The 17,194-nt window shown below is 37.2% G+C and overlaps 1 protein-coding gene across 7 annotated transcripts in view; it reads right to left on the bottom strand.

Annotated features, from left to right (window-relative positions):
- The window catches only part of STK33 (serine/threonine kinase 33), a 137,665-nt gene that overhangs the window by 64,236 nt on the left and 56,235 nt on the right, over positions 1-17,194 (bottom strand). For 4 of the 7 annotated variants that reach the window (XM_081154231.1, XM_081154227.1, XM_081154228.1 and 1 more), the window contains 2 exons: positions 4,748-5,133; positions 3,306-3,428 (listed from right to left, as the gene is read on the bottom strand). In XM_081154231.1, coding sequence (XP_081010357.1) covers positions 3,306-3,428; positions 4,748-5,128 — 504 coding nt within the window. In that variant the 5' untranslated portion in view covers positions 5,129-5,133. The remainder of the gene's footprint in view (positions 1-3,305; positions 3,429-4,747; positions 5,134-17,194) is intronic. The other 3 variants (XM_081154230.1, XM_081154232.1, XM_081154233.1) reach the window with 3 other exon arrangements.

Here is a 17,194-nt window from a genome sequence, read left to right on the forward strand (position 1 = left end):
TAATTCTATTAAAAATCACTTTTGTTGTTTTATTCTAGAAAAAGCAATGTGACAGAAATTTTAATATAAATCAGCACTGAGAAGAAAACAAAAACCATCTGTAGTAATACTGTCCAGACCAAGAATCCTTCCACTTACCATTCAGCTTCTGCCTACAAACACAGAAAGCACTGGTTTTGCCAACACCAGCATTCTGGTTCACACTGTAAGATAACCAGCCACTCATTTACACTTTCATTTCTTGTGAATTTGGTTGGGAGGAGTCAGTTTCCATAATCCAAACCAACTTGAGGGCATTAACAAGAATTTCTGGATATTGAGAGAGTTTCTGAACAAGAGAGAACAGCTGAGGTAATGCCACTAGGTGACACCTCTGCTGGGTCTGCAGCCAGTCTTCCCTAGAACTGCTGCTCTTTCCCTGTGATCACCTTCACCTTCACCTTCACCATGCAACAGGTAAATTAATTGCTAGTCTTCATATTTTCTACTGCTTACTTTGCTTTCTTACTTTAGTAGAAGAAGATTCAATGTCCAACTGATTATTTACCTCTTTCATGAAGGGCTGACCTGCCTAACTGCACTGTGGTCAGACTGTTCCTTTTATTGACTCCTTGCGGCATGTATGCACTGGTCCCCGAACACTATTATTACTCTCTTGCTTATATTTCACTCACTTTCCCCCCCATGTTGGTCTAGAAGCTCCTTAAGAAGCTGCTTCTTTTGTATCCTTTAAAAAGCGTACCCTGAAATCTTGTAGGCAAAATAGTCATGTTTAGTGCATGGAGGACAGAGATCGGAGGGAGGGAGGGAGGGAGGGAGGGAGGGAGGGAGGGAGGGAGGGAGGGAGGGAGGGAGACTTAGGGGGGAGGGGGAAGGGCAGAAGGGGAGGAGAGGGGAGGAAGAAAAGAGAGAGAGAAGGAAAAATGGAAGGAAAGGGAAAGAAAAAGAGAAAGAGATGGGGAGAGAGAGAGAGGGAGAGAGAGGAGGGAGGGGGAAGGAAAGGGAAGGAAAGGGAAGAAAAGAAGGAAATAATTCAGTTTTAACATGTTAGACTTTCCTTAGCTATTTCCTTGTGATAAATACACTTTGGGGGCTACACAGTTGAGTAAAATATAATTCCTGTTTTCTCAGAATTTGTCATCTCCTCAAGAGACAAGATTATTCTTATATCAGAAAGTCTTAAGTTAAAATAAAAATACAAAATGGCATTGGAGCCTGAGACCAGAGCTAAAACACTGGGAGGGTAAAGGGAAACACTGTGAAAGAGGGGCTTCTGAGATTGGCATGGAAGGGAACAAAGGCCAAAACAAATTGAGATTTTTCCCCCCCCCAATAATCCAAGCAAGGCAAGGAAGGCATTCCAAAGGGACAGCAGTGCAAATGTGGAATGAGTTAGCAAACTGATAGATGAGTGAAGCAATAAATCCAGTCAGCAAGCCAGCCAGTCAGAATCCTCCTGCATATACACAGCTGAGGGAAATGACAGGCTGGGTATGTGAAGCTGAACCCTGTGGGAGGAGCTCGATTTATGGCCTTGACTATTGTAAAAGGAGACCCCTAGGCTCACGTGGGGCACATCCTGTCGCCAAGACACTGCTTTCTGAGGACTTGTAATTACTTTGGCTCCCCTCCCTCCCCTGCTACCACTTAATAGCGAGCATTAAAGTTGGGAAACTAAGATTATTAAAATAAGACAAAATATTTTACTTGTATTATATTTATATGCCACTCCCAACTATATATTATGTAAAATGAGTTCAGTCTAAATGTAAATGGTCATTTACCCTTCCCCCCACCACAGAACAAAATAATCTCAACTCCATAACCATTTCCCCAATTTTTCTTGACCTTTAAAAACTAAACTCTCATTTTCTTTCTAAACTTATGGAACCACAACCTGGACACAGAATTTTAATACTGTTTAAACAGGACTTTTAAAAATGAGGTCTGGGTAGAGGAATAGCCCAATTGCCCAACTAGTTTTTTTATAAACTGATCTTTTTCTTCACTACCTACTTTGACATCATTACATAGTGGTAAAAATAAGAGGAAAATGACTTATTTGTATTAATTTAAGAGGATGCTATTAAAATAGTAATATAGGTCTATTTTATTGACAAAGAATAAGTCCATGATATAGTGTGGAGTGTGAAAGCATGCATGATACAACCCCATTATGAAAATGTTGAAAATGTGTGTGGGGGGGGATGGGCAGGGGGTGTTTACATTAATGTTTGGAATGACGTTCATTTAAATTTTGAGTAGTTATCACCAGGAAATAGAATTTTGGATGATTGCAACTTCCTTTTTGTACTCTACTGAAATGTTTAAAGTCTTCAAAATGAGCCTGTCCATTAAGAGGAGGAAGAAAAATTTCAACTATACCAGTTAAGGTTATTTCTTAAAAATATGTACATACTTGGAATCTTTCACAATTTAAAATGGGGAAAAAACTGAAAAGAAAAAATAGGATGACTTACACATGCACAGAAAGTGAAGTAAAGGTGATAAATGTTAAAATTGCTTATATCTGGCTCATGATTTTTATTTTCTTCACTTTTCTATCTATATTTTCCTAATTTCTCACACCATACACACCTTTATTTTATAGAAGTTCTTATGACTAAATTTAAAACTCAGTAAATTTGTAGATTTTTAAAAATGCACACCTTCCCTTTAAAAGGAGAGATTTAAACTTTTCAAGTCAGAATTTCTCGTAAGTTTTTCTGATCACTTCAAGCATATTGCCAAATATCTCTTAGAACATTTTTTTAAAGTTAACATTAATGCAAATTTCTTCTTGTAGTTCTTCTCACTAAAGTTCCTTTAAACTGATGTTAAAAGAACACATTTAATTTCTAAAATGGCACTAATATTTAATTAATATTTGTGTTGTAACTAGAATCCTAGGAAGACAGCACTGGTATTCATCCAATCAGAGGCTTCAAAGAAAGGCCTCAAGGAAGTGAACACAAACCATCTCAAGTCATCTGGCCTCTGTCTGCACCTTACAGAGGTCTACACAGACCCTACAATTGCCCTCAGCAGCAGGCAGGACCTGAAGACCAAAATGTTCTCATCTGATCTAATAAAAATGCCCTCCGCTTTCCCTTTGGTCCTCTATGAGTGGAAAAATAGTATGCCTTTTCTGTAGTAAAGACTTCGGCATACTTGAAAATGGTACATTTCCCCTTTTCTTTCCTTCCCTTCCTTTAGAGACTTACTTTTAAATCATTTTTGCCATTAACCATGGACACAGAAGAAACCTGAAAGTTCCCAGTCACTTCACTTTGCTTTCTAAATACCTGAAGAGCAGCTCCATTGTCCATCCTGACGTGAGGAACTTTTACTTCTGCAAAGTTGCCCCGACTCCACTGTTGTTGAGATACCTTTCTCTCTACATTTGAGGTTTTTGAGATTGTTGAGGGCTTAGACGAAAAAGGAACACAAAAAAAAGTAATATTAAGATACAACACACATGTTGACAAAGAACGAACCCTAATTTAGATTATATGACAAATCTTTAGTGTGTGGCATGATATTTATTATGTACAATATAATTCACTGTCTTTTTCAAATTCTAAGCCCTATACAATTTATTGGCTTATTAGGCTAAAAGAGACCTTAAGAAGTCCCTCAATCGAATCTCCTAAATCCAAGCAAGTGTACATTACAACCTGCATAGCAGCTAGGTCGGAACCTCCTCAATGATTCTTTAAAATCGTGAGAAGGCAACTTCACAGCTTTCTCAATCATCCTTGTTTCAAAACATAACCACCACTGCAAATAGGTTATACAAAAAAATTATCGGCCAGATATTCACAAAATGTGCTTCGAATGAAAACATAGTAGCAGTTCACTCAGTAACGCCTAACTCAGAGATGCCCATATGGCAATAACTATACTGTGATACAAATCAGGAAAGAAACAGTTTAGGGCGAGAATTTGAAAAAGGTAAGACTTTGAGGGCTGAGAGCCTAATGTTTCTTAAACGTACTGCTTTCTGTCTCTAAAGCTGTGCTATATCAAGTAAAATCTTCCACACTGCCTCTAGAAAAGTGAGTACACCCAAACCAGTCCAACTGGGTAGTCATAGATTGCTTATAACTAATGCAAATTGATTTTGTAGAGTATATTTGATATTCCATCTGATAACCAGAAATTGTCTTAAATAACAACTACCTATACTTAACTACAACCATAAATCTCATTCTGCATTGAAAAAAGTGCCCCCAAATTCAGATTTAATTCAACTTGAAAATCAATTTATTTCTATATAAACTACTTTTAAAAAGAAGCTGGAACAGACCTGACTGGTTTTGCTCAGTGGTTAGTGTCGGCCTGTGGACTGAAGGGTCTTGGGTACGATTCCCAGTCGAGGGCACGTACCTCGGTTGCCAGGTTCAATCCCTGGCCCTGGTTAGGGCTCATGTGGAGGCAACCAATTGATGTGTCCCTCTCATGTCAATTTTAAATATCCTCAGATGAGGATTTAAAAAAGCAGGAGCAGCAGCTGGAACATTCCAAATTATTCACAATCTTGGGAAATAATTAATTAGGGCCGTGTTGGAAATATCATAAAAGAATGTGCTAACCAACTTGCTCACCTCTCATGTAAGAAAGAAATGTTTCTTTAACAGTTAAAAAGGTAATGAATTAGCTGGCAAGGGCCCATGAATGGAGCTAGGGACAGGGTTAGAGAATGGGGTTTCAACTTGTGTTGAGAGGTAGAATTTTTTATATTTACCAAATCTTTTGCGGAGGCCTTATCTTTAATAATGTGTTGTTCTTTTTTCCTGTCTGATGAAGCGGAAGAGTCTGAATAATCAAGGCTTGATGTTGCTGACGCTTGCACCACCACCACTGGAGAAAACCTTGGTTTATAGGAACATACACAAAGTGCACCTTTCTGAGTAGACGAACAGATGGGACACTTGGCGGGGTTTTTCCCCAAGCCACTATCAGCCATTTTCTGAACTCTGCAACAAAAGCAACTTGAAAGAAAGATGTTTCCGCTCTGAGAAAAAGAACCAGACCAAAAAGGATAAGGTAAGCTGATGGCAAGATTTGTAACTTCCAATTGGTGAGGTCCTTGTGTTAATGATGCACTAGACTTATATTCACACATGAGAGCTGCAGAAAGAAAAGAAATCACCATTTAGAAAATTCTTTCTTACCCTACCACTCTCCTAGAAATGAGAGAAAAGCTAGCAATTAGCACCAAAAGCATCCTGCCTATAAATGAAAAGTTAATATTTACAACAAAATTAAGACATATTTCTAAAAAGCAATGGATCCTCATCTTTCAAAACTGAATTCTTGAACTCCAGAAATTGTATTTATTTAACAATCAAAAGAATCGCCCTCTCTGTTGAGAACCATGAAACTGCTGAAAAGCATGGTCTAAGGAAATCAATTAGGTGGGTTGATAATTTTTTAAATGAAATAGAATAGATAATATCAGAGTGTTTTGCATAGATCTTTGGTAAGTTTTGTAAAAATTTAAATTATATATATACATTTAATCACATATACATATGTAATATTTGTGTGTGTGTGTGCATGTGTATACGTGGTGACATTATAAAATGTATTCCTTAATGTGACTTTGGTTTTTAAAAAAAGGCTTAAAATACTGGTGTAAAACATACATTACCGTGATTTCAAAATTTAAACCCTAGTCTACTAATTATTAGAGAAGATTCATACAACACACATCACAAAGAAATAAACAATTTGATTTTATAAAACAACCTAATTCTAAAACTTCAAAGGCAATATTAGAAGTATACTCATTTTTAACTCAAATAGCAAAAATAGGAAATGACAGGTGCTGTTTTTCCCTGAGTATAGAATAGGTATGCCCAGCAAGCTACCTAACTGGGATTATTGGCAGTTATACGGTGGGAAGTTGGAAAGATCTGAGCTGAGGAAGGAGGGAGGAGTATGTTCTGTGGTACATATAAGAGAATACCTGGAGAAACTTCCAGGAGTAACTAGGAGTACGTTATTATAGTCTTGTGCTATACTATTTCAGATATTATTTAAGTCAGTTTACGGTTGTTCAATGAAAAGTAATACAATAATTAATAAATAATATAAAAACAAAGTGTTTTGTGTACTCAAAACTGTAAACCGATTTTTGCCCCGCCCTGTATTTTGTAGTCACAGGTTTTTGTGGAAAAACAAGGTCTAGCACTTTTTAGTGTGTGTGTGTGTGTGTGTGCACACACCTGCTTACTGGCATCAGTTGCATTCTTCTGCCCCTCTGCTTGTCCAGAGGGTACTTTTTATAGACCTTTTCTTTCTCTTTTTGTCAACCAGAAATAAAATATTTATTTTTTTCTCAATAAAGTAATATCAAGATGAAGAAAATGAAATTGCACTCATGGGCAAAAAAACAAACATTATTATGCCACCTTGGATAACTGATCGGAAATTGTAAAGCTGAGTATTTATCAAAGCTATTGGCATTTCACAAAGATGGCTTGTCATTTAAAGTTGAAATTTATTCCAAAGAGCACAAAATCAAAATTGTAATTCACATTTAGACAGCATTTTACATTTGACAAAGCTTTTTATTGCTTTTATTTATTTACTTATTTTTCAATTACACTTGACATACAATATTATATTGGTTTTGGGTATACTACATTGTGATCAGACATTTATATACCTTATGAATTGCTCACCCCAATAAGTCTAGTACCCATATGACCATATATAGTTATCACAACAGTGCTGACTATATTCCCTAAGCTGTACTTTTTACATCTCTGTAACTATTTTTATAACTGGTAATCTATACTTCTTAATCCCTTTCACCCATCCCCCAACCCCTCTCCCATCTGGCAGCCATCAAAATGTTCTCTGTACCTATGAGTTTTTTGTTTTGTTTGCTTATTTTTTTTTTTTTAGATTTCCCACATAAGTGAAATTATATGGTATTTGTCTTTCTCTGTCTGACTTATTTCACTTAGCATAATACCCTTTAGGTCTATCCATGCTGTCACAAATTGTAAGGTTTCCTTTTGTGGCTGAGTAATATTCCATTGTATATATGTATCACATTGAAGAGAGTATCTTCACCTCATTGTATATTCTTGCCTCCTTTATCACAGATTGACCATATAGGCAAGGGTTTATTTCTGGACTCTATATTCTGTTCCAATGACCCATATGTCTGTTCTTATGCCAGTACCATGCTTACTACTATAAGCTTGTAGCATAGTTTGATATAAGGTAGTGTGATACCTCCAATTTTGTAATTATTTCTCAAGATTGTTTGGGCTATTAAGGGCCTTCTGTGTTTCCATGTAAGTTTTTAGATTATTTTTTTTCTAGGTCTGTGAAAAATGCCATTGGTATTTTGATAGTTTTGGGTAGTATGGACATTTTAACAATGTTAATTCTTCTTATACATCAGCATGGGATAGATTCTCTTTTATTTGTTATATTCTTCAGTTTCTTTCCTCAATGTCTTATAGTTTTCCGAGTACAGGTCTTTTACCTCCTTGATTAAATTTATGCCTAGGTATTTTATTTTTTTGATGCAATTGTAAATGGGATCATTTTCTTAATTTCTGTTTCTGATAGCTTGTTATTGGTGTATAAAAATGCAAATAATTTCTGAATATTAATTTTGTGTCTTGCTACTTTACTGTATTCATTTATTAATTCTAATAGTTTTTTGGTGGAATCTTTACCATTCTCTATATACAGTATCATATAATCTGCAAATAATGACAGTTTTATTTCTTCCTTTCCAATTTGGATGCTTTTATTTCTTTTCTTGTCTGATTGCTATGGCTAGGACTTCTAATACTATGTTGAATAAAACTGATGAAAGTGGACTTCCATGTCTTGTTCCTGATCTTAAGGAGAAGCTTTTAGTTTTTCACCACTGAGTACAATGTTAGCTGTGGGTTTGTCATATATGGCCTTTATTATGTTGAGTTACGTTTCCTCTATCCCCATTCTGCTGAGTTTATTATAAATTAATGTTGGATTTTGTCTGATGCTTTTTCTGCATCTATTAAAATGATCGTATGATTTTTAGCCTTATTTTGTTTAAGTGGTGTATCACATTAATTGATTTACAGGTATCAAATCAACTCTGCATCACAGGAATAAATCTCACTTGATCATAGTGTATGATCCTTTTAATATATTGCTGAATTCGGTTTGCTAATATTTTGTTGAGGATTTTTGTGTGGATGTTCATCAGGGATAATGACCTATAGTTCTTTTTGTAGTGTCTTTGATTTTGGCATCAGAGTAATACTGGCTTTGTAAAATGAGTTTGGGAGCCTTCACTCCTCTTCAATTTTTTGGAATAGTTTGAGAAAAGGTATTAATTCTTTTTTGGCAAAATTCTCCTGTGAAGCCATCTGATCCACAACTTATATTTGTTAGGAGTTTTCTGATTACTGATTCGACTTTGTTAGTAGTTATTGGTTTGTTCAGATTTTCTATTTCTTCCTGGTTCAGACTTGGAAGTTTAAATGTTTTTAGGAATTTATCCATTCTTCCATGTTGTCCAATTTGTTGGCATATAATGGTTCATTTCTATTTCCTTTGTGTTTCCGTGGTGTTGGTTGTCACTTCTCCTGTTTCATTTCTGATTTTTTTAATTTGTGCCCTCTCTCTTACTTTCTTGATGAGCTTGGTTAAAAGTTTATCAGTTTTGTTTAACTTTTCAAAGAACCAGCTCTTAGTTTCATTGATCTTTTCCATCATAATTTTGAGACCCTATTTCATTTACTTCTGTTCTAATCTTTATTTTCTTCCTTCTCTTCACTTTAGGCTTTGTTTGTTCCTCTTTTCCTAGTTCCTTTAGGTGTAAGGTTAGATTGACTTTTTTGAGATTTTTCTCATTTCTTGAGGTACACCTGTATTGCTATGAATTTCCCTCTTCGAATTGCTTTGGCTGCATCCCATAGATTTGAGGTCATTGTGTTTTCATTTTCATTTGTCTCAAGTTATCTTTTGATTTCTTACTTTATTCCTTGTTAATCCATTTATTGTTTAGTAGCATGTTATTTAGCCTCAACGTGTTTATGTGTTTTTTAGTTTTCTTGTAATTGATTTCTAGTTTCATACCATTCTGATTGGAAATGTCTCTGGGACATAATCCCTGCTGGTTTTCACAGCTAGACTGTGGAGACTCCTCTTTCTGGCACTGATGCCCCAGATTTCTGGCACTGGAGCCCAGTGTGAGACTGGATCCCCTCACTCCTTAGGGGGTACCTCCAGAGCCAAAGTATTCCTCCCAATTCTTAATCTCCACACTGTGGGTATGGTACCTGCCTGTTCTGTGTCTCCACTCCTCCCACCAATCTCAACATGGCTGCATTTTTATATCCTTAGTTATAGTAATACTGTTCAGTTAGTCTTCAGGTGGTTCTCAATGATAGTTGTTCTATAACTTAGTTGTAATTTTGATGTGTCCATGGGAAGAGGCAAGCACAGAGTTTACCTACTCTGCCATCTTGTTCAGAAGTCTTGACCTATATACCTTTACCAATGCTCATCATTATGAGTTTTAATCACAGCAGGAGAATAAAAGGCTGAATATACATGGACTATACCTTTGCCCTTTGAACTGGAATAAACTTGAACTGAATAAGAATTTAGATGTCTTTATTTTATTAAAGAAATACCTTTCTAGCTTTAGATTAGTTAGAAACTCACCTAAGACTGGTTTTCTAATCAGAAATGAGTGCTGACTTTTATCAAATTTTTATCAATTATGATTATATTTTTTCTTATTGACTCTTTTTATATGTTCTAGTGTGTCAAAAGCTTTCCTAATATTAAAGCATTCTTGTATTTATAGTATGAACCCTACATGATCATGATGGATGATTCTTTTAATGTGCTGAAAAATTGACATGTTTGTATTTTGAGTTTTCATAGTTATATTCATAAGTTAAACTGGTCTATAATTTTTCTTTTTGGCCTTCTTTGTCAGATTTTGATACAAGATTCTGGATAGTTTAATAAAATAAATTGGTTATCTTTCCATTTCACAATGCTTGGTAACAATCTGTATAGTATGAGAATCTGAAGGAAAATCTCCTAGGTCCATAGGATTCTATGGTATTGCTAGTAGTTTATCCAATATTTATTCTCCCATCCTTCCTTACTAACAGAATCCTGATTTTGTCTGGGGCAGCGATGTGCTCATTAAAGTTTATTTGCTAGCCTCTCTTGTAGCTTAGGGATGGAGACGTGACTTGTGGCCATGAACCTTACAGAATGCAAGCAAAGCTGTACTTAAAAGAAAACTTATATTCTTAAACCTTCATTAAAAACTGAAAAAAATATTTAAAATATACCACATGAGCTGTCAAAGCAAAAAGAGAAAAATATGATTAAGGAATAAAATTTAAGATGAATATAAATGACAATGAAATGTAGGTTTTGTTGAATTTTGACTACAGGGCCCTAAGTAAACTGACCCCTCACTACTTCTCCAACTTCATATCTTGCCTTTCTCTCCCTTGCTCTAGATACACTAGGGACCGGCTGTTGCTCGAACATGGCAAGCATATGTCCTTCTCATGGCTTTGGCCCTTTGGCTTCCTCTGCCTAGGATGATCTGTCTTCAGGCATTTGCATGGCTAGCTCCCTTGCTTCATGGTGGGTCTGCTCATCTGAGAGACCTATTCTAACCACATCTGAAACAAAGGCCTGTTTACTCTGTCCCCTTACCCTGCTTTATTTTTTTTCATAGCACTTATCATTTCACTCAGGAGTTCTTCCCCAGAGTTCTTTCCTACTTTTAGGGAACAGGTGATTCCTATATAAACCGCTTCAGAGCAATGAAAAGCCATCCAGTTAATTTCATTCAGGGGGAATAACCAAAATCTGACCATGGCAGCAATCTCAAAAGGGGAAAAGGAGTTCTGAACAGGCCAGTCTCATTCTCAAACAGAAGCAAAAATCCTAATGCTGCACTTGTGTTTACCCCAGGAAATGTGTGCAGCACCCTGTAAGATTATTAGATAGCAATAATGGACCAGTCAGCCCAATAAATATGACATTTCAATTTAGTGGTGTGAAAAATTTCTCCTGCTGTGATTAAAACTCATGATGATGTGCATTGGAAAAGGTGTATAAAAAGTATCCTCGCCCTAGCTGGCTTGGCTCAGTGGTTAGAGTGGCGGACTGAAGGGTCTCCGGTTCGATTCCGGTCCAGGGCATGTACCTCGGTTGCAGGCTCCATCCTCAGCCCTTTTTCCTCCCTCCCTCCTTCCCTCCCTCCCTCCCTCCCTCCCTCCCTCCCTTCCCTTTCTTTCTCTTTTTCTCTCCCCCTCCCCCTCCTCTCCCTCCTCTCTCCCTTTCTCTCTCTCTCTGTCTCTCTCTGCCCCCCCTCTTTCCATTCTCTCTGCAATGGAAAAAATATCCCCAGGTGAGGATTAAAAAAAGAAAAAAAGCATCCAGGTAGAAGGAAAAAAGAATACAACTGATGCCACTAAACACATACACACACACACACCCTTCTTACAAATGTTTGACTTTGTTTTTCAAGTATATGTAGCAAGACAAAAAAACCTCAGAATATATTTGTATACACTTTACAAAATGATTTAACTCCAGGCCTTGGAAGAAAATGCTTTGCATTTCAGGTTAAATATAAAGCCTGTAACCATCAGTGACTCAGAGCAGTGAAGTAGATCTGCAAATAACCACCTTTCTGTTTAGGAAAAATAGCATTCTCTCTCTGCAGGTGTAGAAAAGTCCCTTGTTGGATGTGTGAGGCATCATTCTATATGTGCATTGAGAATACTGACTTTACAGCACTTTTTATGAGAAAATGAAGAAAGTGTTCATAATGCAAAGGTTTATTTAAAGTGTGGCTGAGTTCATTACAGACAGTACTCCTAAAAGTGTGCTTACCCTATCCTTCAAGTGTGTGTGTGTGTGTGTGTGTGTGCATACTTTCAACAGGATCTTTAAATATTAAATTTCCCATTTTTAAGATGTATTTTTTTGTGTGAATCAAAAAACAGTTATCTTTTTCTTAGCTCTGTTCAGAACGTATTTCCTTCCATTTTTTCATCAATTTCTGAATAAATCATATTATCATAATATCACTGATACTGACATAGACTTCTGAGCACTTTCTTGTTCCAGTTTCGGATTTATCAATTGCCCTGGAATTATTTAGTAGCCGTATTCAGAAAGCATAGGAGCTCCTATTATTCACTGAGGAATTTCATTTCTGCTCTCTAACCTACCAACCACTACATTTGCCAAAGTAATGCTCTACATTCTTACCACAGCAATTCTAAGAAAACAATAGGTTGAACAGCTGCATGTGAAATTTCTTGACAAGATTTAGATTTCAAATATAATTCCTTTTTGGCTGGCTGAATTCTAATTATTTTAGCTTAAAAATCAAAATAGAACAAATGTTTACTCACATTTCTTTCTTTCTCATTTATGAATTGATATGAAATATTTGTTACTAAAATAAATCTACTATCTAGCAGGCCATATAATGTCATTCATATTTTAGAGGCATAAAATTAATCAAGAATTGCAAACCTAACATATCTTTATGCAAACACAAAGATGAATAACTCTTCTATAGAATCAGAGAATTATGTTTAAACAGGACTTTAGATATAAAAAAAATATATTAGAAAACCAAAGAAGTTTCTAATATAATAGTGTTTCTTGGTGTCTCCAAAGACTGGACAGCATAGGTATTAGACAATATGTAAACAAATAAAGTAAGTTCAAATCATGTCAGTATTTAACTAACGTGTGAGCTTCCCTTTGGTAAAGATTTCCATTTTATTTTCAGAACTAAGACAAGTCAATGGAACAACTCTGATAGGAAAAATGTCTGAGCTTTTATTTGAGCATAAAAAGGTTCCTTACCTATTGGCCCTAGAAGATACACTTACAGCAATTTCCTCAAGAAAATGAACACAAGAATGGTTTTATGAGATATAACTAGCTACAATTTTCTTCCCCAAAAACAATTTTTTAGTTTTCTTTGCTAAGACTGTGTCCACAGAAACCTAAACGGTCAGTCAATTCGGTCAAAAATGTGTTCTATTCAAGTGAAGAAAAGGACTTGGATTGTCTGACACCAAGCTGAATGACGGCACAGTCACTTCCAACTTGTTTTCACAGCATGCCCACAGAGCCTAGCAAGGGCCGCGTGAGCTTCCAGTGCACAGCGTCACCTTTTAAGGGGACCAGCACTTGTTCCCTATTTCCACCAAGGGCATGATTAGGGAAATGAGTCTGTGTTGTCTTACAAGAGGATTTACACTGTATTTAAAATTTACATTATTTCACAGATTTTTTAAAAATGTTTAATAGTTCATGCGTGCTTATTAGTGTTTCTTTCCATTTTAATTCGCATAATATTCCTTACCAATTAAGCCATAGTCTGGAGGGACAGTCTTAAATGTGGCCCCCATACCTACAGTTTAAGGTAAGAACAGACTTTACTAAGAAAGTGTGGATTAAAGAGACCGGATAAAACCAGGAGACCCTTTCCCTGATTCTTCCCTGTTGCTATCGAGTGTCTCTTCTCCCTGTACAAAATACGCAACCTGAAGCCAGCGACCTTTGTGCCACTGTAGACCTGTCCTTGTACATAACAGACATGCAATAAAAACTTCTGCCTGTTAGTTTTGTGGGACAGAGCCAGAATCAAGAATCATTTAGGCAGAGTCACCAAGGAAAGGAGGGCCACATGGAGGAGGGCTATCTCAAAGGGAAGGCAAGGGCACTCTGCAAAGACCTGCGGGGGCTTAGGCCTAAGGAATTAGTCTTCTGTGTGACTCAAAGAGAGGGTATGTGCCAATTTCAATCTAACATAGAGGACTTCCTAACAGCTAGAACTGGGAAAGATAAAAGAAAAGACTCAGTCACCAGAAGTATACAAAGTAGAAGTTAGAAGGTCAGTTGGCAGGAAATCAGAGGTGTTTAAACATAGACTAGGATGTCTGGAGGTTCCTAATAGCCCTAAAAGTCTACGAAGATGAATCACTCCTTCTAATGATCAACTGAGGCACAGCAAACAGCTAAAGGAATTGCAATGGGAATCCTGCTTTTCTACCACAAACCAGGCCAAACCAGTTAGAGCCCCAAACTCATCTCACCCAATCCGTTCCCCTGCGGCAGAGCAGCACTGTTAGGACTGACCCCGGCGGGGTGATGGCAGGAAGAGGAAGGGCGGAGATGGGGCTCACGTGCTGAGGAGCATTGGCCCTGGCTGGAGAAGAAGAAAAAGCTAAATAAAGTGCAGAAGAAAAGATGCTGTGAGAACAAGGAAATAAGATTTCCTGCCACTCATGAAAGCAGAGCATATAGGCGAAGTGTGAGAAGTGGGCCCACATGTAGCTAAGGCAGACAAAAAATACGTTGCCAACAGACTAGAAGAGAAGGAGAACCACTCTGAGGATTGTCACCTGAACCTCAGCTACGCTCCATCCAGGATGCTTAAAAGAAAATAGTATTCTTGTATTCAGGAATCTCCCCCCCCCCCCCCCCGCTTTATTGAGGTATAATTATTTTTCTCTGTAACAGTATTTTATTTTTTTACTTTATTTTTATTGTTGACACTATTACAGATGTCCCCATTTCCCCCCTTTTGCCCACCTTGACTCAGCCCCCACACCCTCTTTCCTCTGGCTATCACCACACTGTTGTCTGTGTCTATGGGTTATGCATGCATGTTTTTTGACTAATCTCCAGATCCATCTATGCTGTTGCAAAAGGTAAGTGTTCCTTTGTTTTTATGGCCACATAGTATTCCATTGTGTAAATGTACCACCGATCTTTTATCCGCTCACCTACTGATGGACACCTGGTCTGCTTCCAAATCTTGACTATTGTAAATAATGCTGCAATGAACATAGGGGTGCATATATTCTTGCAAATTAATCTTTCAGGTTTCTTTGGATATATTCCTAGAAGTGGGATCGCTGGGTCAAAAGGCAGTTCCATTTTTAATTTTTTGAGGAACCTCCATACTGTTTTCCACAGTGGCTGCACCAGTCTGCATTCCCACCAGCAGTGGATGAGGGTCCCTTTTCTCCACACTCTCACCAGCATTTGCTGTTTGTTGGTTTACCAATGGTAGCCATTCCGGCAGGTGTGAGGTGATATCTCATTGTGGTTTTAATTTGCATCTCTCTGATGGTAAGTGATGTTGAGCATTTTTTCATATGTCTAATAGCCGTCTGTGTGTCCTCTTTGGAGAAGTGTCTATTTAGGTCCTTTGCCCATTTTTTAATTGGATTGTTTGTCTTCCTGGTGTTGAGTTGTATAAGTTCATTATATATTTTGGAAATTAACCCCTTATCAGATGTATTATTGGCAAATATGTTCTCCCATACAGTGGGCTCCCTTTTCATTTTGTTGATGGTTTCTTTTGCTTGACAAATAAAATCACAAGATAATTAAAATATACACTATGATAATTTGATATATGTATAAATTGTGAAAGAATTCCCCCATCTAGTTAATTAACACATCCACCACTTCACCTATTGGGTACAAATTTCAGTCATAACATGGATAAGGTCTGACTAATGTTTAACATGGTGACTACCATTGATAATACTGTATTAAACATTGAAATTTTCTAAGAGAGTAGAACTTAAATGTTCTCACACACACACACACACACACACACAAAGTAAATATGTACTCAGGAATATTAATCCAATTAGCAAAAGATCAAAAAGATTAAGAATTTGACAGTAAATTTGAGAGGTTTGCAAACTTCACTTATCAAATGAATAATTTTGCATTAATAAAATGTATTAATGTAAGTGTGGTCAGAGTGCCTTTCCTGAATGCCAAATATTCCCAGAAATATTGAAAGACAGGAACTTCCCCAACTCATCAACTTTCCACGAAACTTGCTAGCTAAGGAAATGTGTGATAGAGCGCTCCAATCCAGATGTTGCACACCGCGTGAGACACGGCACTCTGGCCCTCAAGACCACGTTCAGTACTGGCAGCACAACTCAGAGGAATCCAGCAACTTTCCTCCTGTGGCCATATCTCTGCAAACTGGACAACTCCAAACGGTCTACAACAAGACACCAAAAATAGATGTCATGGTCCTTGATTTCAAGTTTCTGTAGAAATAATATTAATTTAGTAAAACAGAAAACAACAAAAACTATTTCTCTTAACCCTGAACCCCTTCAGGGCAGGAACTATGTTCTGTCATCTTCCAGCCAGGAAAAGGCCTCCATTATATAAGGATTGTTGATTGAAAGTCATTCACTGATTTATGGAAAGTGTTTTACAGCTTACAAATATAATGTACAATGTACTTGCCTAGTGTAAGACAGCCAGTGGCCTGTCATGTAAACAAAGTCAGAATATTCTTATGTAAGTCTCCTGGCAAAAAAACACACCAGCAATCCTCACTCCACCTGGAAGCTCTCATTCTAGATCAAAACACCAAAACCCCTATACAAAGCCTGAACCTAATCTTTACTCTGTTTCCACCTGCTTATGAAAGGTTCCCTATCAGACAAGATATTGTAACTGCACTCCCATACTTATATTCTACTCCAGACTTTTTGTTTTCAGGAGTCTAGAAGGATATAAACACATAACAGTTTATTTTGGTGATGGACCCTATTATCAAATTCAAAGGGTTTCTGATAGCTAGGGTAAGTCCCCAACAACTACAACCCTTAGTCATAATAAATCTTATTAATAAGATCCTTGTATTCAACAAAAGATCACTTTTGGGGGCACATGGTGTAACTAGCAATAACTGGTTCATTTTTTCTGTCATAATAAAACATATAAGTCATAGCTAAGACCAAAAAAACTCATGTGAGATATATGTTAAGCTTCTCAGGCTCCCTAGCCAAATAACCTCAAGTAACAATACTTATTTTTGCCCAGCCAGCATGGCTCAGTGGCTCAGCATCGACCCAGGATCCAGGAGATCCCAGTTTGATTCCTGGTCAGGGCACATGCCCGGGTTTTGGGCTGGATCCCCAGCAGGGGGCATGCAGGAGGCAGCCGATCAGTGACTCATCACTGATGTTTCTATCTCTCTTTCCCTCTCCCTTCCTCTCTGAAATCACTCAAGACATATTTTAAAAAACCAAAATACTTATTTTCTGGAAGAGCCTATTTTCTTCACTCTTACTGATGAGCCATACACTGCAGCACACAAGCCCCAGCC

Source organism: Miniopterus schreibersii (assembly GCF_964146895.1).
Source record: "Miniopterus schreibersii genome assembly, chromosome: 12".
In the NCBI taxonomy this organism is placed as follows: Eukaryota; Metazoa; Chordata; class Mammalia; order Chiroptera; family Miniopteridae; genus Miniopterus; species Miniopterus schreibersii.